This window comes from Mauremys reevesii, linkage group 1, assembly GCF_016161935.1.
Source record: "Mauremys reevesii isolate NIE-2019 linkage group 1, ASM1616193v1, whole genome shotgun sequence".
In the NCBI taxonomy this organism is placed as follows: Eukaryota; Metazoa; Chordata; order Testudines; family Geoemydidae; genus Mauremys; species Mauremys reevesii.
Window position 1 is genome coordinate 360,747,614 of NC_052623.1, and position 27,891 is coordinate 360,775,504.

The window sequence follows — 27,891 nt, forward strand, 5'->3', positions numbered from 1 at the left end:
ACCCACAGGGACAGCACTCAAAGAAGAACCGTCTTTTCTCCTTCAAGTGATTGCTCATATTGATTCCAATTAGGTGACTCCCAAGCCTTACCTAGGCGGTGGGGTCAGAGTGAGACTTTGCTGAGTGCAGAACCACTGAACCAAATGCAGCATCGTTTCTAGACTGCTGAACTAACGCACAGTGAGCGGCAAAGGTATGAACTGATGACCAAATGGCAGCTCTACAGATCTCCTGTATTGGGACCCGGGCCAGGAAAGCAGCCTATGAGGCCTGAGCCCTCATGGAGTGGGCGGTGAGGTGCGGGGTCGGGACTCCGGCCAAGCTGTAGCAAGCACAGATACAGGCCGTGATCCATCAGAAGATGCGTTGCAGGGAGACTGGTAGGCCTTTCATCCAGTCGGCCACTGCAATGAAGAGTTGGGTCGTTTTCCTGAACAGCTTAGTACACTCGCTATAGAAGGCTGGAGCCTTACAAACGTCAAGGGAATGCATATGTTGATCCTGCCACGTAGCGTGCGGCTTCAGATAGAAAACTGGGAGGAAAATGTCCTGGTTCACATGAAAAGCTGATACCACCTTGGGGAGAAAGGCAGGGTGGGGGCGAAGCTGCACCTTGTCTTTGTGGGAGACTGTATACAGTGGCTCAGATGGGAGGGCTCTGATCTCAGACACGCGTCTCACTGAAGTGATGGCTACAAGGAAGGTTGTCTTCCAAGATAGGTAAAGAAGTGAGCAGGTGGCCATCAGCTCGAATGGGGGCCCCGTGAGTCTGGAAAGGACCAGGTTAAGGTCCCACGCCGGAACCGGTTGTCATATCCCCAACTACACATACAATATGATGGGGGCTAATTTAGCTACAACAAATCAGGAAAAAGATCTTGGAGTCATCGTAGATAGTTCTCTGAAGATGTCCACGCAGTGTACAGCGGCGGTCAGAAAAGCAAACAGTATGTTAGGAATCATTAAAAAAGGGATAGAGAATAAGACAGAGAATATATTATTTCCCTTATATAAATAGATGGTACGCCCACATCTCGAATACTGCGTACAGATGTGGTCGCCTTATCTCAAAAAATATATACTGGCACTAGAAAAGGTTCAGAGAAGGGCAACTAAAATGATTAGGGGTTTGGAGAGGGTCCCATATGAGGAGAGATTGAAGAGGCGAGGACTCTTCAGCTTTGAAAAGAGGAGACTAAGGGGGGATATGATAGAGGTATATAAAATTATGAGTGATGTGGAGAAAGTAGATAAGGAAAAGTTATTTACTTGTTCCCATAATACAAGAACTAGGGGCCACCAAATGAAATTAATAGGCAGCAGGTTTAAAACAAATCAAAGGAAGTTCTTCTTCACACAGCGCACAGTCAACTTGTGGAACTCCTTGCCTGAGGAGGTTGTGAAGGCTAGGACTATAACAGGGTTTAAAAGAAAACTGGATAAATTCATGGAGGTTGAGTCCATTAATGGCTATTAGCCAGGATGGGTAAGGAATGGTGTTCCTAGACTCTATTTGATTGTCAGAGGGTGGAGATGGATGGCAGGAGAGAGATCACTTGATCATTACCTGTTAGGTTCACTCCCTCTGGGGCACCTGGCATTGGCCACTGTCAGTAGACAGGATACTGGGCTAGATGGACCTTTGGTCTGACCCAGTACGGCCGTTCTTATGTTCTTATGTACTTGAGGATAGAGGTGATCTAAATCCTTCAGAAATCTAATGACCATCGGATTGAAGAAGACAGAGGAAGCATGTTTTCCTGGATGGAAAGCCGAGATGGCTGTCAGGTGCACCCTGACAGATGATATCGCCAGGCCCTGCTGCTTTAGGGATAGGAGATAGTCTAGTATAAGCGGTATCAACGTCTGCAAGGGAGGCGTGGCACGCTAATCGCACCAACAGGAGAATCACTTCCATATGGCTAGGTACGTGGCTTGAGTGGAGGGCTTCCTGCTGCCTAACACAACCTGCTGCACTGATTGTGAGCAGAGGAATTCTGACCGAGTTAGCCATGTAGCATCCACGCTGTAAAGGTGGAGCGATTGCAGGTCAGGATGACAAAGGCACCCGTGGTCTTGTGAGATCAGGTTCAGCCACAGCAGGAGTGTGATCAGAGGCTCTACCGATAACTCCATGAGCGTGGTATACCAGTGCTACCTGGGCCATGATGGGGCGACCAGAATCATACGTGCCCTGTCCCTGCGTAACTTGAGCAGGAGCCTGTGGACTAGCGGGAATGGAGGGAAAGCATAGAACAGGTGGTCTTTCCATGGAAGTAGAAAAACGTCTGTTAGGGAACCCGGAAAACGTCCCTGGAGAGAACAGAACATTTGGCACTTCCGATTGTTGTGTGAGGCAAATAGGTCAACCTGGGGAAACCCCCACTTCAGGAAGATGGAGAGGATGATGTCTGGGCAAATCGACCACTCGTGAAGGACCTGCTGAGGTGGTCTGCCAGCATGTTCTGGACCCCCGGGAGAAACGACGCCACCAGATGTATCGAGCTGACTATGCAGAACTCCCACAGGCGAACGGCCTCCTGGCATGGGGGGACGACTGGGCTCCCCCTTGCTTGTTGATGTAGAACATGGCCGTGGTGTCTGTGAGCACTGCCACACAACGGCCACGTAGGTTCTCGCGAAATGCCTGACACACTAGGCGTACTGCCATCAGTTCTCGTACATCCATGTGCAGAGTTAGTTCGGATGTGGTCCAAAGGCCCTGCATTTGGAGTTCCCCGAGGTGGGCGCCCCAATTTGCTGTCCTTCCCTTCGGGCTGTCCATGGCTCCCAGAGTGTTCACCAAATGTATGGCTGTCGTTGCGGCCTACCTTCGTCGACAACAGATCCAAGTGTTTCCGTATCTCAACGACTGGCTCATTCGGGGCCACACCAGGGACCAAGTACAATCCCACGTTCGACGCACTCTAAGCATATTCCGTCAGCTGGGCCTCCTGCTCAACAATGAAAAGTCGACTCTGGAACCAACCCAGAGAATAGAGTTTATCAGGGCAGTCTTAGACTCCAGACTTGCCCAAGCCCGCCTGCCGGACGCACACTTTCAGTCAATGGCGAACATCATCCGCAGCCTTCAAAACTTCCCAACTTCCATGGTAAAGACGTGCCTCAGCCTTCTGGGGAACATGGCATCGTGCACTTATGTATCCAGGCATGCCAAACTTCGGCTTCGCCTGCTTCAGGCCTGGTTATCAACAGTTTATTGACCAGGTCGAGACAGGCTGAGCATGGTGGTCACTGTCCCGGAATCGGTTTTGACCTCCTTCCGTTGGTGGTTGGACCCCACGTCGGTGTGTGAAGGGGTACCATTTCACGCCCCGCAACCTACCTTGTACCTAATCACAGACGCACCAAATTGGTAGTGTTTGTGATTGACCACAAAGCGAAGGAAGCGTCTGTGCACTGGTTAAGTCACTATGTGGAAGTACGCATCCTTCATGTCGAGGGCGGCATACCAGTCTCCAAGATCCAGGGAAGGAACAATGGTCCCCAATGAAACCGTGCGGAACTTTAACTTTACTATGAATTCATTGAGTCCACGCAGACCGAGGATGGGTCGAAGCCCACCCTTGGCCTGGGGGATTAGGAAGTGGCGGGAGTAAAAGCCCCTGGACTCACCTTAGCTCCCTTGGAACCTCCTCAATCGCTCCCATGGACAGGAGCGTTTGGACCTCCTGTATAAGGAGTTGCTCGTGAGAGGGGTCCCTGAACAGGGACAGGAAGGGAGGATGGGAGGGAGGGGAGAAAGAAAACTGGAGAGAATATCCCCTTTCCACCATGCAAAGAACCCATTGGTCTGAAGTTATACGGGACCACGCATGGTGGAAATGGGAGAGACAATCTTGTCATAAACAGTTAGTTAAGGGTTAAGGTTTTTGTTTACCTGTAAAGGGTTAACAAGCAGTACCTGTGGACACCTGACCAGAGGACCAATGAGGGACAAGATATTTCAAATCCCTGTAGAGGGAAGTTTTTTTTCCCTGTTCTTTGTTTTCTTGGAGAGTCTCTCTTGGGAATTAAGAGAGTCCAGACATCTTAATCAAGTCCTCCCAGGTTTCTGCAATAAATTCTTCTATTCAAGCTAGTGAGTATTAGCAAGGAACTAGTATTCTTATTTGGTCATATTGAAAGATATCTACCAGAATCGGTCTGCAAGTATTCTTATACTTTTATTTCTGTATTTGCAATTCTGTGTTTTGCTATAGAATTTCTTTAATTCTGTACTGTTATTGCTTTTACTGAGAAAGAAAGGAGGGGGAATTCTCTCCAGAGATTGATAAGTTTAGACCCTGTATATTGTTCCATCTTGGTTACAGAGACAGTGACTTTCTTTTTAATTCTTTAATAAATTCTTTTCTATTAAGGACTTGGTTGGTCTTTCCTTGGGTGGATTCTCAGGGAAAGGAGAGGAGGGAAGCATCCCTCTGTAGTGGATTCCGGTATCTCTCCTAGGAAAAGGGAGGGGGGAGGAAGCAGGGGGGAATGGTTTATTTCTCCTGGGTGTAAGAACTCCATGGATTTGGGGCTCTTGGGATCCCCAAGGATTTTGGGGAAGGACTGTGTCCCAATCCACGTACTTGATTGGGTGGTGGCAGCTTTTACCAGATCTAAACTAGGATTTTAGTTTAGAGGGAAACCAAGGCAGGTCCCCATTTTGGAACCCAATAGCTCTAAGTGGGGGTGAGACCTATGACAAATCTCAAAATGGGGGGGAAGGATCCTGGATGGTGGCTGGTATGCCGTCCTCGAGCGCACCTTCAAAAGTTTTGCCTGGGCCCCATTGATGGTTTCGGGGGGCCTTGGTTCTGACCGGGTTGGTGGCCAGTGGATTTCTTTCTACCACCTGGGAGGAATGCTGTGGCCTGGGGAGAGTCCAACACAGCTCCTATGAACTCTGTTCTCTGTCCCAGACAAAGGATAGACTTGTCTGCTTTGATCAGAAGGCCTATGGCCTCGAAGGCTGACTGAATAAGTTGAACACTGGATATAACCTGTGCTTTGGACTGGCCTTTGACTTGCTAGTCATCCTGCTAAGAGTAGGCCTGCATTCCCAGTCTCCTGAGGAATGCTGCTACCATGGCCATATATTTTGTGAACAGCCAAGGGGTTGCAGATGGAAGCATCCCCCATGAACTGGTAAGGTGAGTGCTTCACTACAAATCTGCAGAACTTTTTGTGTCCTTGATATATTGACATATGAAAGGTGTCTCCTAAATCAGTTGTGTATCAGTCTCTGGGATCTATTTTTTTGAGATAGTTGTTCAGCTGACGCAGATCTAAAATAAGTCTGAGACCTCTGTTGGCTTTCTGAATTAGGAAATAACAGGAGTAGAAACCCTTCCCTCTTACATTCTGTGAAAACTCCACTACAGCCCCTATCTGAAGGAGAGACTGAACCTCCTGGACCAGAAGTTCTTTGTGAGAAGGGTCCCTGAAGAGGAACAGGGAAGGAGGGTGGGAAGGAGGGGCAGAAATTAAATTGGAGGGTTTATCCGACTTCTACAGAGCTCAGTGTTCAATGGTCCATGGTGATAGGGGTCCAAGCACTGAGGAAATGGGAAAGGCAGTTTGCAAACAAAGGAAAAATGGGGTCTGGACTCCTGGTAACTGGTGCAGCATCCTCAAGCCTCCCATCAAAACACATGCTTAAAACCCCCTGGATGTCAAGATGGGGTAGACAGAGGTTGAAAGAGGAGGTGGTATAAGCCTATGCCCTAAACTCTTCTTTCTCTGCAGGTCCTGTTGGACAGCCAGAGCATAAAAGTGGAGGGGCTGCTGAGGCCTGGAGTGCTTCCTGGAAGGGTCTAGGGTGTACAACCCAAGGGAGCATAGCATCAGTCTGCTCTGAAAAGAGCAAGGATCCCTCAAAGACAAGGTTCTGCACAGTCTGTTGGACCTCCTGAGGGAGCCCAGAGGACTACAACCAGGAGCTCCTATACGTGACCACTGCTGAAGCCATGGACCTGACGACCAAGTCAGCAGCACCCAGAGCAGCTTGCAGTGATATCCTTGTGACTGATTTCCCCTCATTCACTAGTGAGGTAAACTCCTGCTTTGCCTCCTCTGGGAGCATGTCTAAATTACAGCATAGAGCCCCATATGAATCATAGAATATCAGGGCTCGAAGGAACCGCAGGAGGTTATCTAGTCCAACCCCCTGCTCAAAGCAGGACCAACACCAACTAAATCATCCCAGCCAGGGCTTTGTCAAGCCTGACCTTAAAAACCTCTAAGGAAGGAGATTCCACCACCTCCCTAGGTAACCCATTCCAGTGCTTCACCACCCTCCTAGTGAAATATTATTTCCTAATATCCAACCTAGACCTCTCCCGCTGCAACTTGAAACCATTACTCCTTGTTCTGTCATCTGCCACCACTGAGAACAGCCGAGCTCCATCCTCTTTGGAACCCACCTTCAGGTAGTTGATGGCTGCTATCAAATCCCCCCTCATTCTGCAGACTAAACAATCCCAGTTCCCTCAGCCTCTCCTCATAAGTCATGTGCTCCAGCCCCCTAATCATTTTTGTTGCCCTCCACTGGACTCTTTCCAATTTTTCCACATCCTTCTTGTAGTGTGGGGCACAAAACTGGACACAGTACTCCAGATGAGGCCTCACCAATGCTGAATAGAGGGGAATGATCACATCCCTCGATCATTCGAAAATGCCCCTACTTATACAGCCCAAAATGCTGTTAGCCTTCTTGGCAACAAGGGCACACTGTTGACTCATATCCAGCTTCTCGTCCACTGTAACCCCTAAGTAGAGTCACACCAGTGTGGTAAAGTCACACCTGCCCAAAAGTGCATGCTGGTTTGCAATCCTGAGCTACAAACCCCTTCCTCCTCCCCATAGAATAAATTTTCCTACCAAACATGTCTAACTTCTCTGAGTCTTTTGATTTTGGGGTTGCACCCTAAGGCCCCTCCCTTTTCCTTTCAGTGGCAGCAGATACCACCAGCAACCTGGGGTGAGGGGAGGAGGAGTAAAGAAACTCAGAATCCTGGGATGGGCACATAATACTTGTGCTCAGCCCCCCTTGAATAGGGAGTCAGGTGTCTGCCACAGCCCCTTAACTGCACCCATTTTGGCCTCATTGAGAAGCAGGGCCAATCTGGAAGGACCTGCAGTGACTAAAATATCAACCAGGACATGAGAGGATTCTTTTATTTCTTCCACATGTATGCCAGACTTAAGGCAACCTCTTTAACAATTCCTGGGGCACCTTCTAGTCATCTGGGGGAGGCAACAGGCCCCCCTCCCCAAGACTGCTTCATCAGAGGAGGAGGAAGAAGAGGCTAGCACTGGCTGTGGATGCTCTTCCTTCCTCTCTTGACCTGCAGGATGCTGTTGAGCTGGCTTTTGGAGTCCCGTACCAGGCTCAGTCCTGGAGTCAGGAACTGTGCTGCCCAGCAAGTAAGAGCCACGTGCCTTTCTGAGGTCACCAACTTTGAATACAATCTGGAAACTAGGGAAAAGCTCCATGGATTCTAAAAAGGCCACTAGACAGGCATAATCCCCCTGTGACCTCCTGCCAACCATTCAATGATACTCCGGTGACAGGATACGTGGCAGGGTGGAAATGTCTGGAGCAAGAGTGGCTCTGAGGATGGGAAATGTAGGCCCCAACCTCTGATTCAGAAGATGACGACTCTCTTTCTGCTGACCATGAAGGAGCAGTTCCAGATGGTGCCAGCCATCGGTGCCAAGGTGGAGAAGCCCAGAGAGAAGCGAGCAACATGGGTTTTCCCTTTGACGGTACTGAAGAGTGAGCCATCAGAGTACATGAAACTGGCATGGTACCAAGTGTTGCAGAAATCCTATCCGTTCTCCCATGTCCACCAGCCCCAATAACACCAACTCTTGTACTGACAGTGATAGTGGCACTGACAGGGTCAGATGGACCCTGGGAGCTGCATACGCCTCTGGCATGCTTTGTACCAAGATAGTGTCAGTACGGTGCAGTGCTCCTCCTGACTCCAGACTCGACGGACTCTGCGTAGGCTAAGGCACACTGACACGGAGGCACATGGTGACCGATCTAGCCTGACTTCACAAACTTTATTTCTGCGAAGCTTAAAGTCCCTACAAATTTGGCAACGCTCTCTCCAATCTGAGCCTCCCCACAGCACCTCAAGCCTTATTGCCAGAAATGCAGGGCTTGAAGCCTGGTGACAGAGGCATCCTTCGGCACTGGGAGTCAACCGAAACTTGGAACAATTCTAACTAAATACAGTAACCTTAGTAACAAACTATTTACAATACAAGAGAGCCCAGTCCACTGAAAGAACTTGCAAATGCGTGAAGAGCAATTCCAGCAACCCCAACGGGCGGTAATAAGGAACTGAGCGGGCTCAAGGTCAGCCAGGTCCTTTATACCGACTCCAGTGGCACTTGGCAGAAGAGGGCGCTTGCGCTGCCCCAATGGGTACCACTGATGGGGAAGTTTCCAGTGACTGCGCATGGGAGGTGTGCACACCAAAGCGGAACGCGTATGTGCAGTCACTCAAAGAAGAGCAAATCGTGGTGTTCACCCCCCCACACACACACTCTCAAAGCAGGGAGAACAAAACCAATCGATTCAAATCCTCTCATAAGCCAGGAGCATACAGCACATTGATTTTATAAAAACAAACCAACCAACCATGCAGCACTGGGGACAGAGCTCTCATTCAGACCGCTGAAGTAAAATAAAAGCTATGGGAACAGTAAATTAATTCATATTGTTAAAAAAATACACAAGGCTGATATAGGGAAGTCATTTTGTTAAAAACGCTGGGGATGAGTCAGAGAAGATTAAAAATCAAATTCCTGGGCTTTGGCTGTTGTAATAAAACTGAAGTCTTAGCACCTTAAAAATCTGTAATTTGCTCATGAAAGCAGGTTGCCAGAATTCTTCAGGAGAGGGGTCTAGAAAAGGGGAAGGGGTGTCTACACTTCTTCTGCAATTGAAAAGGGCAAGGAGAGGTTGTTTCCATCATATATACATTTATAAAATCAATCTGGAAAGGGCACTGTCCTACTGTGGTCCTACATGCTCCAGCCTGTGAACATGTGCCATGGAGCAGCCAGTTTTAATTTTGTAGTTTGACGTCTCCCCTTTCAAAGATTCCTGCTGTCGAGGGCAAACAAAGAAAACACGCCCCTCTGTTGCTGGACATGGTTTACTTGAATGGGCTAAAGTTAGTGGTGAAGACTGGAGTACTAATGAGGTTGCCAGTGCCAGATGTAATACAGGTGCTGAGATTGTTAGTCATGTCACCCATCAGCTCCTCCAGTTATCAGTCCAAAAATCCACATGGTAAAGAGACCAGAGAGAGAAGTTTCTGAACTGTGGCTTCACTGCTATGCTTGGCTCCATTTCAGAGCAGAGAAAAATAAAATGACGTGTACAATATACAAAATCCATGGGAAGAAACATACTTGTCTTGATGGCACTGGCAGTATTGGAAGTAGGAGTCTGCAGAGGCAAGCAGGCATTGGAGATCACAAAGCAGCTGTTAAAGCAGCAAAGAGTCCTGTGGCACCTTAGACTAACAGACGTATTGGTGCATGACCTTTTGTGGGTGAATACCCACTTCCTCGGATGCTGTTGTTTCTAAGGGCATGAGAAATTATGTTGTTAAAGCTATGCAAAGGGTCATTACAGACAAAGGAAGTGCCACTATTGTGGCTCTTAGAACTGTTTAACAGTTGGGATAAGAATCTTCAATGGACAAACGTGAGACTCCCCTGGAGTTTCTTTCAGAATGAATGTGCACTAATAGTGACCAAATACCCTGTTGGAAACAGGCTCTGCAGCTCTAATGAGATGCTGCCCCCTGGCCTCAGTGATTTCAAAACAACTGATAGATGCTCCTGGCCTCTCCTGCTCTTGCACATGAAAACACTGATGAAAACTTTGTATTTACAGTTGCTTGACGACCCATAGTCATTTGTCCCAAATACTCATTACATGGCTAATAGTCAGACTACCTCAGTGCAAGAAGGCACACGGGGGGTGGGGGGCATGGAAGAAGGTGCACGGGGGGCTGTGCAAGAGGCTGACATGTAGGTTGACAAGGCTTGGAACACTGGTGGAGTGAGGGACAATACGAAGCTCACTGAGGAGGATAAGTAGGGAAGGGCCGAGTTATGCAGATCTTTGAAGGTGATGAAAAGCGTCTTAAAATATGGCCTGTTAGAGGATGAGGAATCACTTGACAGTTACGAGTGGAGAGCTATGAAAGAGCATTAGTGGCTGCCTCTCTATGGACTGAAGTGGGTCGCGATGTGTTTGTCTGGGAGCCCAGAGAGGAGCGTGACATTTCCAGTACATCTCTCCTTACAGTGGAACCTCCACTGTCTGAGTCAGGAGGGGAGTTTGCGAAGTGGAACATTAACTTGGAAGTGCCCGGTGAATATTTGCAAAGGGCTCGGGGCTGAAATATGGGATCGATTCTTTCAGTCTTAAGAACAGATTCATCAAAACATTCCCAGCGAGGCAAGACACCTCTTTCACCACGTCAGACTGAGCGTTTCTCCTGCTGGCTCAGGGGAGCTGGACCTGCAGTAAACTTACTCCCAAATTCTTCACTTTGGTTTATTTACAGTAGTGACAGGGCAGGCCTCAGGGCAGGCCGGAGGAGCTCTCTTAAGTGAGAAACCCACAACACAAAAGATATACATAGAATCATAGAAGATCAGGGTTGGAAGAGACCTCAGGAGGTCATCTAGTCCAATCCCCTGCTCAAAGCAGGACCAACCCCAACTAAATCATCCCAGCCAGGGCTTTTTTCGTGCCCCCACTGGAGCACTGACATTCTGGCTTCCGGTCGCCAGCCTTCACCAAACAGAGGTAAGCGCAGTGTTTCCCCTGTAGAGAGAATGGCCCTCCATCTAGGAGAAGCCTTTTCTCCCAGCTGCAGCTTGTTTCTCATCCCTCCTCCCACTCTCCTATTGGAAGAGGGGTTTTCAGAAGTCACCGGCAGCCTTTAAATGGATGTAGATGTCTCTAATTACCCTGAGGTAACCTCTTTCAGTTCATAGGAAAAGTTACCTTCACCATTCCAGGCTGATATACCTGCCTTCCACCAACCACTCTGTTAGCAGCCAAGTCTGACTTTGTAACATTAATCAGGATTATAATATAGGAACGTGACCACCTCTATATTAGTTCACACAAGTCAATATATGATTGCATAGAAGTACCCATGACTGACATGTGGGAACTCTCCCCTAGAGGATAAGCTGCTCAAAGGGTACCAGGAATCAGTCCGTGCCTCCATCACAGTTCTAGAGACACGAGGGTTCAAGACAAAGTCCCATCTAATTCCCCAGAGTTAACTGATGTACAGAAGTCCTGGTACACATGGCTCATCTCAAAACCTTCCTGCCCCAGAAGGCTGTAGGCCAGCAGAGAGGACTTGCCAGAGCCAATCTGTGTCCGCATGTAGTGAAAGCAGGGTAGAAATGGAGAAGATTGGTGTTTCCAAGCAGGTATCCCAACATGCGCAGAAAGACCCTCTCAGAACAGCCATACACATTCATGTAAAAAGAATGGGAGTACTTGTGGCACCTTAGAAACTAATCTAGTTTTGAGAGTTCAGTCTTAATCTTCCCCTGTTTGCTGTATAGGATGTTGATCAGGTGGTTTCGCAGTTTCTTTGAGAGTGTGTGGCACAATCTGTCAGCATAGTCTGTGTGATATGTAGATTGTAATGGATTGTGTCAGTATTGATAGATTAGGTGCCCCAAATATATTACAAGCCCATATTCCCAGTGTGGAAGCATTTACTTAGTACAAATATGGTACCAAAAGACAAAACAAAAGCAATGTGCATCTTAGAAATCATATCCTAGGCTTCCCCAACAAATAAGCCCTTTCCCTCTAGTCTGTAAGAGAAAAGGGTCCACTGCTTGGCTCCCTACTACCAAGGGATAGCTCAGTGGTTTGAGCATTGGCCTGCTAAACCCAGGATTGTGAGTTCAATCCTTGAGGGGGCCACTTAGGGATCTGGGGCAAAAATTGGTCCTGCTAGTGAAGGCAGGGGGCTGGACTTGATGACCTTTCAAGGTCCCTTCCAGCTCTAGGAGATTGGTATATCTCCAATTATTACCTTACCAGCTGCCCCAGTCTGGTGTGCAGGGCCAGCTGAGCTAACTCAGCCACAACCCCATCTCAGGACTATCCAAGTCTCTGTGGGTCAAAATGTGTCCAGCTTCTCCAGCCAACACCTTTACTGCCAACTTTCAGGAATATAACCTCATCTCAGCACATCCTTACAGCTTCCACCTTCACTCATGGGAGGGCCAAGAAACTTGCATCTCTTTCTCTCTGCTTCACCCCAATCAAATATCACCATTTAAAAATGTCACTAACTCACACTGGTCTTGCAGCGCAGTCCAACTCCAACACAAAGTGGAATAGGTCTGTAGCCTGCTGAAATGAGACCCATGTGAAGCCATTGATAAGCTCCACACAAAGTGGGCTTGGATGTCCTTTCTTTCACAGATTACATGTCTCTGCCTTTGAATTCATTTATTTATATTAAATGAAAATAGGCCCATCCCCGTCTCTGACAGTCTATCTAGAACTGTACCCTACACAGTGAAATCAGCAGACTCCCTCAGTTATCCCATAAAAATAATATGCTGGCAGCAGTAAAGGTGTAACAAAATGTATCCTCTCCTTCTCCCTGCAGCAGACACCCCTCCAGACACCCCTCACTACACATACTCCCCATTCTTCCCACACAAGACAAGCTCAGGAAAAAAGATGAGCCTCGCAGCATGCCCACAAAGTTAACAAGGTCAGGCTATTATGGACCAAGGCAAGAACAAATTTCCAGGGCATGGGGACTCCCTGGCAGCAGACCCCACCTCATACCCGTCGTCTGCCACTCTCTACACTGGCTTCCCATAGAATATCAAGTCAAGTTCAAGGTCCTGGTCCTTCACCCCAAGGTGTCCCAGGGCCTGGGCCCGGCATATCTAAAAGATCACCTAGAGCTCTGGGATGAGTATCATGGTCCACAGCTCCATTTCTTAGTCACAGGGGAACTGTCCATCACATGGGTAAAGCTAATCCAGGCAGGAGATGGAGCTTTCTGGGGGCCAGTCTCAGATTGTGGCACAAACGAAATCCCACAGGAACTGAGAACCACCAAAACCTCACCACTTTCTGCTCCAAGTGCCAGACACATTTCTCTGCTGGCCTTTGCAACTATAAGCATAGAGCAGTGTGTCCATTCTTATTAAATAAGCCTCCCAAAATACCACACTGCATGCACAACTCCCTCCTTCCCCCGAAGAGAACACAAGAGAGGCGTTAGTCATGCTGCTTACTCTATAACTGGAAGGTGCTCACACTCTGGCAACAACTACGGTATAAAAACCTATGGAGAACCAACCAAAAGCTCCAGCTTAGGCACCGCTGATGACGACAGCTGCAGCACTCTGGCTCAGAGAGAGAGGTGGTCTCTTAGACAGGTAAGTCCCAGGCCATTTCAACCTTTATCCATCAAAACCATCACCTTAAAAATCAATGTGAAAACCAATCAGCGGCTATTCTGACCTTTGGTGAATATGAAGAGGGCACAGAATTTTCTTGGCAAGCCCCTGTCTTCAGATTCATGAAGGCTGCAAGGAGGTGGAGTCCGCACATTGCTCTGATAAGAATATTCAGACTGTATACAACTCAAACTTACCTACCTCTGGTAGTCTGGCTTTTCTAATAATTCAAACACAGACCTAAGCCTAAACTTTCAGGATTTCACCGCAGGACCTTCTCTGTTTCAGCCCTCCATTTCCCTCTACCCAGAGAGAGAGAGAGAGAGAGAGAGAGACCAACTCCTTTTTTACCCTAATTGGAATTATCAAGATATATCTGCCACTAGTACCAGCTACATTTATCCTACACCTTCATACAGGGCTCCAGTACCGAAAATTGGCATGACTTGACAGAATCTCTACAAGGGCTTGAGAAATTTAAACTCACCTCCCATACTGTGTTATTGATACTAATATGGTTCTGTCCACATTAATGAAACCTCCCTTTGAGGCCCATTTTACCTGTAAGGTCAAGTTCCTTACAAGGAAGGCTATTTTCCTGGGACAGTGACATGCAGAGTAAGTGAGCTATGGGTCTGGGGACTGAGAGTATACTAAATTTTTTACACAGTTTCCCTGTATCCACCTGCCTATCCTAGGTTCATAAGGTCAAAATTAAAAGATCCTTGGAGCAGACCAGAGCCCTTGAAAGTCCACCCAGCTTTTACTTTCTTCTGACATTAATCCAGTAAGTTCTGTTGTCACCAAGAGACCCGTGTCTACCTGGCTGCATCTCTCAGTGTGATGCTGCTTGAGCTGGTGTGCTAAAAATAAGTGTGGCCATGGCAGCACAGGTGGCAGCCTATGTTCCCACGCAACAGCCTATTTAGCATCATGCACACGCAATGGGAACATGCCTGGGGACCCACCACAGCCAGGGGAGGGGCACCCCTCTCCCCCAACCCAGCCCGGCTCCCAACCTGCCACGGCCAGGGTCACCTGGCAAGGACCCAGGCCTAGCCCAAACCCAGGTTGGACCAGGGCGGCACGCCCTCGACCCAGGCACAGCTGGAGTGCCGCAGCCTGGCCCAGACCCAGGCTCGGCCCGGTTACCCAGACCCAGGCGTGGCTGGGGTGTCCCTCTCCCAGCCCAAATCCAGCTCCAGCCTGGTCCTGCTGGGGCCAGGAGAGGGGCACCTATCCTGCCGCCCCAGCCCAAGCCCTCACACCCCTGCACCCCAGCCCTGAGCTCCCTCCCACACTCTGAACCCCTCGGCCCCACCCCCACCACATGAATTTTGTTTTCAGCACCAATATGGAGGTGATGTGTCACACAGGGTCGTGTCACACGTCACCTCCATACTGGTGCACATAACACAATTCATTCTGCACATGGGAGGGAACCCTGGGGACAGCTCAGGCTTGCTGCCCGAGTACATACCCAGGGGGTCAGGTGAGACTAGGCAGGTGCCTCGCCCATAGCACCACTCACCCTGCTATTTTTAATGTGCTAGCTTGAGCAGACCTAGTGCCTCTGTCTCCCCAGGCTGGAAGCACCATCCCAGCTGCTGTGTAGACATACAATGTATGGCATTTCCTTCACCCCTCGAATTGCAGCGAGTCCAGAGGAGAGAAACAAAAATGATAAAAAGTTTAGAAAACCGATGAGAAAAGGTAAAAAATCTGTGCAAATTTAGTCTTAACAAAGACAACTGCAGGGGGACCTGACAGTCTTCCAATATGTTAAGGGCTGTTATAAAGAGGGTTATGATCATTTGTTCTCCATGTCCACTGAAGGAAGGACAAGAAGTAAAGGGTTTAATCTGCAGCAAGGGAGCTTCAGGTTGTGGGGGAGGGATAGCTCAGTGGTTTGAGCATTGGCCTGCTAAACCCAGGGTTTTGAGCTCAATCCTTGAGGGAACCACTTAGGGATCTGGGGCAAAATCAGTACTTGGTCCTGCTAGTGAAGGCAGGGGGCTGGACCCAATGACCTTTTTGGGGTCCCTTCCAGCTCTATGAGATAGGTATATCTCCATATATTATAATATTTTTATTATTTATATTAGGAGAAACTTTCTAACTCTCAGGGCAGTGAAGCTCTGGAACAGGCTCCCAAGGGAGGCTGAGGAATCCCCATCTCTGGAGGTTTTTAAGAACAGGTTGGACAAACGCTTGTCATGGATGGTCTAGGTTTATTTAGTCCTGCATCAGCACAGGGGACTGGTCCCTCTCAAGGTCTCTTCCGGCCCTATATTTCTATCACTTTATGGTAACACCACACAATAAACTATTGGTTTCTGCTAAGATCCTATGGAAATGCTGCCCACATTTCTAACCACTGATCTTTCCAATCTCAAGGGGAGGTGACCTAGCAGAACACAAGACCACAGAGGAAGGCCTCCCATCACTTGATTCCACATCGTCTATTTCTGAGCCCTTTCTTTACTTTTCTAACAGCACCTATGAAGAGGGCAGGCAGCCTCCTAGAGTCCCACACTGACCCCAAAGGATCCTGCCAATTCAGAGCTTGTTATTATATGGAAAACTATGAGTACTTTAACCAATGTACAGCATGGGTTTCACCTGCCATTGCAGTGCCTCAAACCCCAGTGCAACAGACAGTCTCAGAGTCCTCAACACAGCTCCCCCCTCCCCCCGTCCCCAAGGGGTTCAGGGTGCCTCACAATAGCACAGTAAAAACATTAAACAAAACACAACAAAATCATTAGAGTAGGAGAAAAACCCACTCCCTATAAAACTTTAAACATCTCCCACATTGTGGGAGGAAGGGGGCTATAAAAGCAGCTAGGGGTTGGAAGGAAGGAAGGAAGGGGAGGGAGGGAGGGGCTATCCCGTTCTTTTCAGGTATTTATAATTCTTTCAATATTAGAGCTGAGATGGACATCGGGGGAGTGGGTTCCTCACAGTAAGACCCATCACAGAACAGGCCCAATCACCTGCCCACTTTAAACACCACAGCAGGATCCCTCAATATGGAGGTGCTTGAGTGCAAGAACAAAGAATTCAGGGCTCGCAGCAACAGGATAAATTTAAAGCCAATCCACCATTTTGTAGGCACCCAACACATAAAAAGCAGGGCAGGCAAACAGGACAATGACTGCTCAAGCAGTGTCATCAGCAAAGCTCACCAAGTCACTGCCCACCTCCTCCTCCAGATCTCTAATGTATCCATTGGTGTGAACTCCACTCCCTAACACTGGTCTAAGAGAGATCATTGAGTCTCCCACTATTAACTCCTCTCTATTTACTACACTTTTGGGTCCTGTTGCTCATCAGGCCTTCATGCCTTACACCGGAACATAGGAATGGCCAGACTGGATCAGACTCAAGGTCCATAGAATCCAGCATCCTGCCTCCAGAGGCGGCCAGCACCAGTTGCTTCAGACCATTTTGAAAATGCTTTCATTAATTATAACACTTCAAGTATTCTTGTTACCCCTATAAATGTTCAATCCTTTTTTGAATCTTACTAAGCTCTTGGCTTCAACAATTTCCTCTTGCAATGAGTTCCACAGTCTAATCACATGCTGTATGAAAATGTGTTTCCTCTATGAGTTAGAAATTCACCACCTTTTAATTTCATTGCACGTTCCCTTGTTCTCATGTGATGAGACAGTATCATAGGCTGACTTGCCCTTAAGGCTTTGGTCTATGACGGAACAGCTGCCACCACCTCAGCTCATGTGACTGACTGCAGCTCAGGTGGCTCCATTCAGTGATCAGAACCAGTGGGGGGGTGAGCAGGAGATTTCCATGAAGAGCTGGATGGGCCCAGCTGGAGTGGAGAGGCCCAGCGGAGAGGAGCTGGGAAGTGCCCTCTCTTTGGGCAGCAGCCTGAAAGGAGAAGCAGAAAGGGAAGAAGAGAAGACAGGCTACTCCCAGGTCAAGCTGGAGCTGATGATAGGCAGCCCACCTGAACCCTAGAGTGAGGGGAAGAGCATGCGAGTCCCTGGACAGCGGGGTTGTTTGAGGTACAGGAGGTCTTTCTGAAGTTCCTCACAGTCCTCCATGGTGACGAACATAAATAACTTGCATTGCATCTGAGGGTGCTAAAGGAGTTAGCGGATGTGATTGCAGAGCCGTTGGCCATTATTTTTGAAAACTCATGGCAATTGGGGAGGTCCTGGATGATTGCAAAAAGGCGAATGTAGTGCCCATCTTTAAAAAAGGGAAGGAGGAGGATCCGGGGAACTAGAGGCCAGTCAGCCTCACCTCAGTCCCTGGAAAAATCATGGAGCAGGTCCTCAAGGAATCAATTCTGAAGCACTTAGAGGAGAGGAAAGTGATCAGGAACAGTTAACATGGATTCACCAAGGGCAAGTCATGCCTGACTAACCTAATTGCCTTCTATGAGGAGATAACTGGCTCTGTGGATGAGGGGAAAGCAGTGGACATGTTATTCCTTGACTTTAGCAAAGCTTTTGATACGATCTCCCACAGTATTCTTGCCAGCAAGTTAAAGAAGTATGGGCTGGATGAATGGACTATAAGGTGGATAGAAAGCTGGCTAGATCGTCGGGCTCAATGGGTAGTGATCAACGGCTCCATGTCTAGTTGGCAGCTGGTATCAAGCGGAGTGCCCCAAGGGTCGGTCCTGGGGCTGGTTTTGTTCAATATCTTCATTAATGATCTGGAGGATGGCGTGGATTGCACTCTCAGCAAGTTTGCAGATGACACTAAACTGGGAAGAGTGGTAGATACGCTGGGGGGGTAGGGATAGGATACAGAGGGACCTAGACAAAATAGAGGACTGGGCCAAAGGAAATCTGATGAGGTTCAACAAGGACAAGTGCAGAGTCCTGCACTTAGGAAGGAAGAATCCTATGCACTGCTATAGACTAGGGACCGAATGGCTGGGCAGCAGTTCTGCAGAAAAGGACCTAGGGGTTACGGTGGACGAAAAGCTGGATATGAATCAACAGTGTGCCCTTGTTGCCAAGAAGGCTAACGGCATTTGGGGCTGTATAAGTAGGGGCATTGCCAGCAGATCGAGGGATGTGATCATTCCCCTCTATTTGATACTGGTAAGGCCTCATTTGGAGTACTGTGTCCAGTTTTGGGCCCCACACTACAAGAAGGATGTGGATAAATTGGAGAGAGTCCAGTGGAGGGCAACAAAAATGATGAGGGGGCTGGAGCACATGACTTATGAGGAGAGGCTGAGGGAACTGGGATTGTTTAGTCTGCAGAAGAGAAGAATATGGGGGGATTTGATAGCTGCTTTCAACTACCTGAAAGGGGGTTCCAAAGAGGTTGGATCTAAACTGTTCTCAGTGGTGGCAGATGACAGAACGAAGAGTAATGGTCTCAAGTTGCAGTTGAGGAGGTTTAGGTTGGATATTAGAAAAAACTTTTTCACTAGTAGGGTGGTGAAGAACTGGAATGGGTTCCCTAGGGAGGTGGTGGAATCTCCTTCCTTAGAGGTTTTTAAGCTCAGGCTTGACAAAGCCCTGGCTGGGATGATTTAGTTGGGGATTGGTCCAGCTTTGCGCAGGGGGTTGGACTAGATACCTCCTGAGGTCCCTTCCAACCCTGATATTCTATGATTCTATTCTATGAACTTTAGCCTTTGCAACATTTGCTACATAACTGCTCATCCCATTTCCAAATCATTCATAAACACATTAAACAATGGGCAGAGTATGACACCTTAAAGCCCCTGCTGTTACCCTTTCACCATGGTGAAAACTGACCATTTATTCCTATTGTTGCATGCAGTGTAGTTGACATAATATCTTTTATTGGACCAACTTCTGTTAGTGAGAGAGACAAGCTTTCGAGCCACACAGAGCTCTTCTTCAGGATCCCTAACCCAAAGCCATGTGTAAGCTGAAAAGCTTGTCTCTCACTAACAGAAGTTGGTCCAGTAAAAGTTATTACCTCACCCACCTTGTCTCTCATTTATTCCTACTCTTTCCTTTCTGTTTCCTAGCCAGTTTTTGACACATCAAACCATACCTCATAGTTATTTATATTCCTGAAGCCTTTTGAAAAGCCAAGTCAATTTTCTCTACTATGTTATTAATTTAAAAAATGAAACCGCAAGTGTGTCGGAGAGAGACGACTTCCCTTCAGAGATGAAGAGCTGGTCTGACCCTGTCCGATTACACACATCCATGGGGCAGCCCATGCAGAGGAAGTTTTTGAGGGAGTTCCCCAGGTGAAGTAGAAAAGATTATGTGATCCTTGAGGTGAGTTTGTCTGTTTGTTTACTAGCCATGTGCTTGCTTCATCGAAGATTACAGTGAGGTCTGTTTTGGGGGTCTGTGTGCTGAGCCAAGTGGCCTGTTAAGCTAGGCAGAAAGCTCGCTGATGAGGCTCTAGCCTGCTATCCTTGATCCCTAAACCCTTTAGGATACCTTGAGAACAGGGGTTTAAAAAACCAGCTCCTAAGCATCCAGAGGGGCTAGCGAACAGGAGCATCAAACAGGGCAGTTTGGCAAGGGTGTGTCAGAGGCAAGTACACCTATAAATATATTGTAATTTTAGGCTAGTAACCCTCCACCCCACCCCCCTCCAAAACAACCCTTGCAAGAGTAAAATAAGACAGGCGAAAGTCCAGCAGCAGAGGGAGCTCTCCAGTTTATTGCACTGAATGCAGCATGTACAATTACCAGCAGCTCATGGTCCTCAGAGACACAGCACAGGTTCTTGAGGCCAGGGTGGCTGAGCTGGAGGAGCACAGGGAGACAGAGTGGTACATAGATGAGACTTTCTGGGACACAGCAGAGCGGTCCCACCCCCGTTCTGACAGCCTTTGTGCTGCTGAGAAGAATGAGAGTCTAGGGAAAGGAGAACACAAAGCTAGAGCAGAGGAAAACAATCCCATTGCTGGGACGCTCCTTCCAGCTGATGTCATGGTATGCTCTTGCCCTGAGGATACCTGTCCTAGGGAGGGAATCCCAGGTACTAGGAAGAGCCAGGTAATAGTAATGGGGGATTTGATTATTAGAAATATTGATAGTTGGATTTGTGATGACTAGGAGACCCGAAGGGTGAATTGCCTACGAGGTGCAAAGGTTGCAGATCTCACAAGACATCTAGACAGACTTATGTGCAGAGCTGGGGAGCAGCCGGTAATCATGATACATGTGGCAAAGGTAGGACAGAGGTCCTGGAGGCCAAATGTAGGCTGCTAGGTAAGAGATAAAAGTCTGGGGCCCCCATGGTAGCATTCTCTGAAATGCTTCCAGTTCCACACACAGGGCCAGGAAGACAAGCACAGCTGCAGGGTCTCAATACATGGATCAGACAATGATGTAAGGAGGAAGGGTTTAGGTTTATTAGGAATTGGGGAACCTTCGGGGAAAGGAGGAGCCTACACAGAAAGGATGGGTTCCACCTAAACCAAAATGGAACCAGATTGCTGGCTTGTAAAAGCAAAAAGGGTGTAGAGCAGTTTTTAAACTAACGGCTATGAAAAAGCCGACAGGTGCAGAGGAATACACGGGTTGGGCAGAGACATTTCTTAGGGATGAATTTATTAAAGGGGGAACTCTACATCCTACTAAAGAGGATAGGAAAGAAGTTGGTAAAGTACAGGTAGGAGTAGTCAAACATAAAAGAGTCCCATTTAAATATAACACATGAAGGCAGACAACTGAATACTGACAAAATGTACCCGTGCTTATATACAAATGCTAGAAGTATAAATACTAATCTGGGTGAACTAGAGTTCCTGGCATTAAATGAGAATATTGATATAATAGGCATTGCAGAAATTTGATGGACAAATGATAATCAATGGAATGGGGTAATATCAGGGTACAGAATAAATAAGAATGACAGAACAGGTCGTGCTGGTGGGGGAGTGGCACTATATGTGAAAGAAAGTGTAGAATCAAATGAAGTAAAAATTTTAAAGGAATCAAACTGTACCACAGAATCTCTATGGATAGTAATTCCATGCTCTACTAATAAGAATACAGCAGTAGGGATCTATTACCGACCACATGACCAGGATGGTGATAGTGACTGTGAAATGCTCAGGGAGATTAGAGAGGCTGCAAAAATAAAACCTCAGTAATAATGGGGGATTTCAACTATCCCCATATTGACTGGGTACATGTCACCTCAGCACGGGATGCAGAGATAAAGTTTCTTGACATCTTAAATGACTGCTTCTTGGAGCAGCTAGTCCTGGAACCCACCAGAGGAGAGGCAATTCTTGATTTAGTCCTAAGTGGAGCACAGGATCTAGTCCAAGAGGTGAATATAGCTGAACCACTCAGTAATATTGACCATAATGTAATTACATTTAACATCCTTGTAGGGGGCAATATGTCAAAGAAACCCACTACAGTAGCATTCTACTTCAAAAAGGGGAACTACACAAAACTGAGGAAGCTAGTTAAACAAAGATTAAAAGGAACAGTCAAAAGGGTGAAATGTCAACAAGCTGCATGTAAACTATTTAAAAACTCCGTAACAGCTGCTCAAACTAAATGTATACCCCAATAAAAAAAAGAGAAGGAGAGCCAAAAAAAATGCCACCACAGCTATATAGCAGAGTAAAAGAGGAAGCTAGTGGCAAAAAGACACCCTTTAAAAATTGGAAATCTATTCCTACAGAGGAAAATAGAAAGGAGCATAAATTCTGGCTAGTAAAGGGTAAAAGTATAATAAGGCAGGCCAAGAAAGAATCTGAAGAGCAACTGGCTAAGGACACAAAAACAAACAGCAAAATATATGTTAAGAACATAAGAAACCTGCCAAAGAAGTCAATGGGACAACTGGACGATCGAGGTGCTAACGGAGCACTCAAGGAAGATCAGGCCATTGCAGAGAGGCTAACTGAATTCTTTTCATTGGTCTTCACTGCAGAGGATGTGCGGGAGATCCCCTCATAGAATCATAGAATATCAGGGTTGGAAGGGAACTCGGGAGGTCATCTAGTCCAACCCCATGCTCAAAGCAGGACCAATCCCCAACTAAATCATCCCAGCCAGGGCTTTGTTAAGCCTGACCTTAAAAACCTCTAAGGAAGGAGATTCCACCACCTCCCTAGGGAACCCATTCCAGTGCTTCACCACCCTCCTAATGAAAAAGTTTTTCCTAATGTCCAGCCTAAACCCCCCCAACTGCAACGTGAGACCATTACTCCTTGTTCTGTCATCAGGTACCACTGAGAACAGTCTAGATCCATCCTCTTTGGAACCCCTTTCAGGTAGTTGAAAGCAGCTAACAAATCCCCCCTCATTCTTCTCTTCTGCAGACTAAACAATCCCAGTTCCCTCAGCCTCTCCTCATAAGTCATGTGCTCCAGCCCCCTAATCACTTCTGTTGCCCTCACTGGACTCTTTCCAATTTTTCCACATCCTTCTTGTAGTGTGGGGCCCGCACCGAAGCCATTCTTCTTAGATGACAAAACTGATGAACTGTACCAGGCTGAGGTGTCAATAGAGGAGGTTTTGGAACAAATTCATAAATTAAATAGTAATAAGTTACCAGTGTGACATTCTGTATCCTGGGGGTGCATCCTGTAACCCCCATGTTCCTCATTTATATATAACTGTGATCTTGCTTATAAAGCAGGCTATGTGAAGTATCAAGGAAATGGTTATGATCAGCTTAAAGTCACTGTTCTATCTAAATATGTATATCTTTAGTGCACATGAAGTTATGAGATTGTGTTGTATAGTTGTCACTAAAACATGGTGTAAGTTGGGGAATCAGCCAGAGACAACAGCAAGGAAAGTAATCAGTGCCCGAGTGGGGTGTCAAACTACCTATCAACAGCCATTGTCCAGCAAGGGAGCTACAATTCAATGTCTCACCTGCATGAAGCCCCACCAGGGGAACTGCTCAATCTGGCCTAGGGACTCAGTAATGCCCCCCAGACATGCCTGGACTTGTGTTCTCCAAGCACGTGGGACTGAGGGTATAAAACAGAACACAGGGACTCCATGCTTGGTTTTTCTTCTGCCACTCCCATGCTGCAAGCAATCAAGACACTCAGAAGAAGACTGAAGACTCCAACAGAGGAGGCTGGCCCAGGTTCAAGGGACAAATCTGTATATTAAGGACTGCACTGTCCAGTGGGGTGAGAAAAACTGCTTAATCTAGATGTTGCCCAGCCTAATAGGGTTCAGAGTTTAGACTGTGTGCTTATATTTTATTTTATTTTGGCAACTAACTCTGACTTTTTGCCTATCATGTATAATCACTTAAAATCTATCTTTTGTAGTCAATAAATTTGTTTAACTGTTTATCTTTACCAGTGAGTTTGTAGGAAGTGTGCGGCAAAACTGCTCAGGTTTGCAAAGGCTGGTGTACATCCATTTTCCATTGATGAAGTGGTGAACCAATTAATAAATCTGCACTGCTCGTCTTGAGCAGCGCAAGACGGCATATTCCTGAGGTACAGTGCTGGGAGCTGGGGGGATTTGGCTGGTGCCTTTCTCTGTGTGATTCATGACCAGCTCTGGGAGCATTCATGCAATCTAGCTGGGTGTGGGGCTCCACATGAGGTTATGCTGAGTGATCACAGCGCCGGGAGGGGTTTGCTGCTGGTCACTAACAAGGCATTGTGAGAGACAGCCCAGGCTGGAGAGAGTTAAGGGGGCACAGCAGTCCCACAGTCCCAGGCTGCACCCCAGGAATCCCATCACAACCAGGACCAGCAGGTATTCATCCAAAAGAACTAAAGAAACTCTAATATGAAATTGCAGAACTACTAACTGCAGTATATAACCTATCATTTAAATCAGCCTTTGTACCAGATGGCTGAAGGGTAGCTAAGGTAAGCCGATTTTTTAAAAAGGCTTCAGAGGTGATCCTGGCAAATACAGGCCGGTAAGCCTAACTTCAGTACCAGACAAATTAGTTAAAACTATAGTAAGGAACAGAATTATCAGACACACAGATGAACATGATTTGTTGGACAAGAGTCAACACAGCTTTTGTAAAGGGAAATCATGCCTCACCAATCTATTAGATTTCTCTGAGGGTAGCAACAAGCATTTGGACAAGGGTGATCCAGTTAATATAGTGTACCCTAACTCACTAACTCACACTACTTACCACCAACTTACTGACTAACTACTGTAAACAAACTATGTACTGGACAGACGGACATAGAGGTCAAAGGCTTTCCAAAAGTCCAAGTAACCTATCAATAAGCAGCAGGTTTAAAACTTACAAAAGGAAGAACTTCTTCACACAACGCACTGTCAAGCGGTGGAACTCGTTGTCAGGGAATGTTGTAAAGCCCAAAAGTATAACTGGGTTCAAAAATGAACTAGATAAGTTCATGGAGGACAGATACATAAATGGCTATTAGCCAATATGGTCCGTGATTCAACCCCATGCTCTGGGTGTCCCTAAACCTCCAACTGCCAGAAGCTGGGACTTTATGATGGGGTGGGTCCCTTGAAATTGCCCTGTTCTGTTCATTCCCTCTGAAGCACCTGGCCACTGTTGGAGACAGGATACTGAGCTAGATGGACCATCAGTGTGGCCCAGTATGGCTGTTCTTATGTCCTTAATTACAGTCTTAGTCATTTTCCCTGGTGCCCAGGTGATGCTCATGTGTTTGTTGTTCCCAGGATCCTCACCACACCTTTACAAGAGAAATTCCAGCCAATGAAGAGTTGGTGTCAGACCTGAGGATCACCCCCAGAAAGACCAATGTGTGACTGGGAAATAATAGTAGAGAATGTGTGTTACATTGTTCCCATGTATTCAGTTCAATAAAACTATCTGAAACAGCATCTAAAAGCTTTCCCATGTGACCCTAGCAGTGTCTGTCTGCCTGGAAATTGCCCAACTTCACCTGGGTCTCCACTGTTCCGTCAGCAAGATGGCAGAGTTCCCATTAAACAGGACCGAACCCAGGCATGGTGGAGGGGATGAAGGCTGGTGCTGGGTTTTACAGGACAATGGAACTGTACCTACTTCTAGGCAGGAGTGAGTGAGTACTGCCAGGAAGTCAGTTTGGCTCTAGTGGATGTTCGATTGTTTGCAATATGCCATCTCAATGTCTTTGTCCTCAAAATACGCTCCATTGTCATAGCAACAACAAAGTCAACAATGGCATCTGATGTACTAAGGGGTTCCTGAGGCACGGAAATAGATTGGGGTGGGGGCGGGAGGAGAGAAAAGGAAACCAACCCCTGCTGTATTAACTCTGGGCACGTGCCCCTTTGGAATCCAGGACAGCTCCTGTTCTCCGAGGTGCTTGGTTAGGAAGATGCAGAGCCTCAGAGACCAGGTTACTGCACTGTATCTTCACACTCCACTGGTCAGCCTGTTCCCACTCAGACAATGTCACTGCTCCCTCACAACCATGGAGAGACAAAGCAGGGTCCCCAGTTAGCTCCAGGAGCTGGGACTTCCCAGGAACACCAACACGTATGGTGGCTGTGCTGCTTGTCAGGTCAGCTACACCCAGCACCACCTGTCACAGCACACCCCGCTGAAGGAGATGGGCCTAGTCCAATATCAGCTTTGCTGAGGCTGAGATCCCACCAGCCCATGCACACAAACCCTGCAGCCCCTTCCAGTTCTCTCACAACTCCAGCACAGGAGCTCGCAAACTCAGCAAGGAACCACAGCGGGCTGCCGGGTGAGCACCAAGCGACCTATCTCCCTCATCCCCACGCTCTCTCTTACCTGGCCTTGCCTCGGCTGCTTCTCCTGAGTGTGTGCATGTCGGCCTCCTTCTCTTCCTGCACGCGCTGCAGAGATGGGGAGCGGCTGTGAGTGCTCCGGGAGCTGCCCGTGCTCGCCAGGCTACTGTCCCCCACCCCTGCCCCAACAGCAGCTTCCTGCATCTGTGCCAGCAGCTGTGGGGGCAGGCTGCGGAGCGAGGGCACTGGTGAGTAGGACGGGTGGCTCTCGGCTTTCAAATTGTTGTCGCTGGCAGAACGCTGCAGCATGCGGGGGGAGGAGAGGCCGCCTGCGCCAGTGATCCGTCTCCTCTTTGTGTAGCTGGGAGTTTCTCTAAAAGGCACTGCAAGAAACCAAGCAAAGAGAGTCCCATCAGTTACTAACCGCGCAAGAAGCTAAACGCAGCTTTGCAGTGCTCAACGTCCCTGAAAACATTCATTTCTACCAATAATGATGTTGATTGCCATGAGAAAGTGCGTGGTCTGGTTTATTTCCAGGGCTGGCCTCTTCCTCCTAGGGTTACCAGGTGCTGAGAGCCAGTGCTGAGAAGCAGCATAGTGAGTTCCTGGAGAGACAGGTCACCCATCATGCCATGTTTCTGTTAACTAGGGTTCGGGATAATGGAACGAAGATGAGTCTCACCCAGTCCTGTCTGGCTAGAAAGAGGCTGAAGGTGCAGGGCCTGCTGCAACCCCCCAGGCTGGGAAGATGCATGGAAGTCCTTTAGAGGGAACATAGGAATTGCCAAACTGGGTCAGACTCATGGTTCATCCATCGAGTCCAAAATCCTGGCTCTGACACCACTCCAGGCATCCCCCTATTAGCCTTTCACCGGGAGGAAAACTGACCATTCATGGAGAGGTGTGTAGAATGGACTCTCCCTCCAACTCCTCCACAACTCTCGCCACACCGACTCAAGCGCCCTGTCATGACCCCAGGCTCCCTGTGCCCCAGGCTCGGGGCAGCTGCTGCCACCCCCAAGGTTTGCACTTGGAAATTGCACCTCCTCTCATCCCTCACTTTGCTCCCTCATTCCAAGGTCCTGTTCTCAGGTGTGGAGAGCTCACTGATAAAAACAATGGGTGCTCTTCACAGGCCACTGCACAAACACCCCAGGAAACTCCAGACTTGATGAACGAACCCATGAATGAGCTAATTTAGAGTCCCTCCCGCCAGGTCCGAAACAGCCCTCCTCCAGCTGGCAAGCCTTAGCACTCCTACCAAACGGCTATCGCCCGACTGCTAGAATCCCGCTAACATCCCATGGCAGTTCCCAGAAACGCAAAGGGCCTTGGGAGTCCTCAATGGTTGGATCGCTGCCTCAGGTCCAAAGCACAGGTCTGACGTCCCAACAACTCCCTACATAACACACCATTAACTGAGGACGTCACCCAACAGTCTCCTCAGCCCGAGTCCACCACTCCCGCCCCTGTCCCCACTCCCGCACCACTCCACTGCCCGAACCCTCCAGCATCCCCACCTCCTCCTGTGCGCCTTTGCATGGAGTGTGAATGGAAACCATGACACTCGGGAAGCTACTGAAAGAGCCACCTTCTACCTCAATGAAGAAAACATTATGGATACTGTAGGGACTGGACAGATGGACATGGAGGTAGCAGAAGCATCAGAGGCCTTGTCTACACTAGGGGCTTGTCTACATAGGTGGTTTAATATGCAGCTTTTTACTTAGTCCAGTTTGAAACCGCTTGTTT

General features: G+C 47.9%; 1 protein-coding gene across 1 annotated transcript in view; it reads right to left on the reverse strand.

The window, feature by feature from the left end:
- The window catches only part of SHANK3 (SH3 and multiple ankyrin repeat domains 3), a 653,367-nt gene that overhangs the window by 370,059 nt on the left and 255,417 nt on the right, over positions 1-27,891 (reverse strand). The window contains exons 11-12 of the mRNA XM_039498975.1: positions 26,329-26,522; positions 12,320-12,338 (exon numbers count right to left, since the gene is read on the reverse strand). Of these exons, the coding sequence (XP_039354909.1) occupies positions 12,320-12,338; positions 26,329-26,522 (213 nt within the window). The remainder of the gene's footprint in view (positions 1-12,319; positions 12,339-26,328; positions 26,523-27,891) is intronic.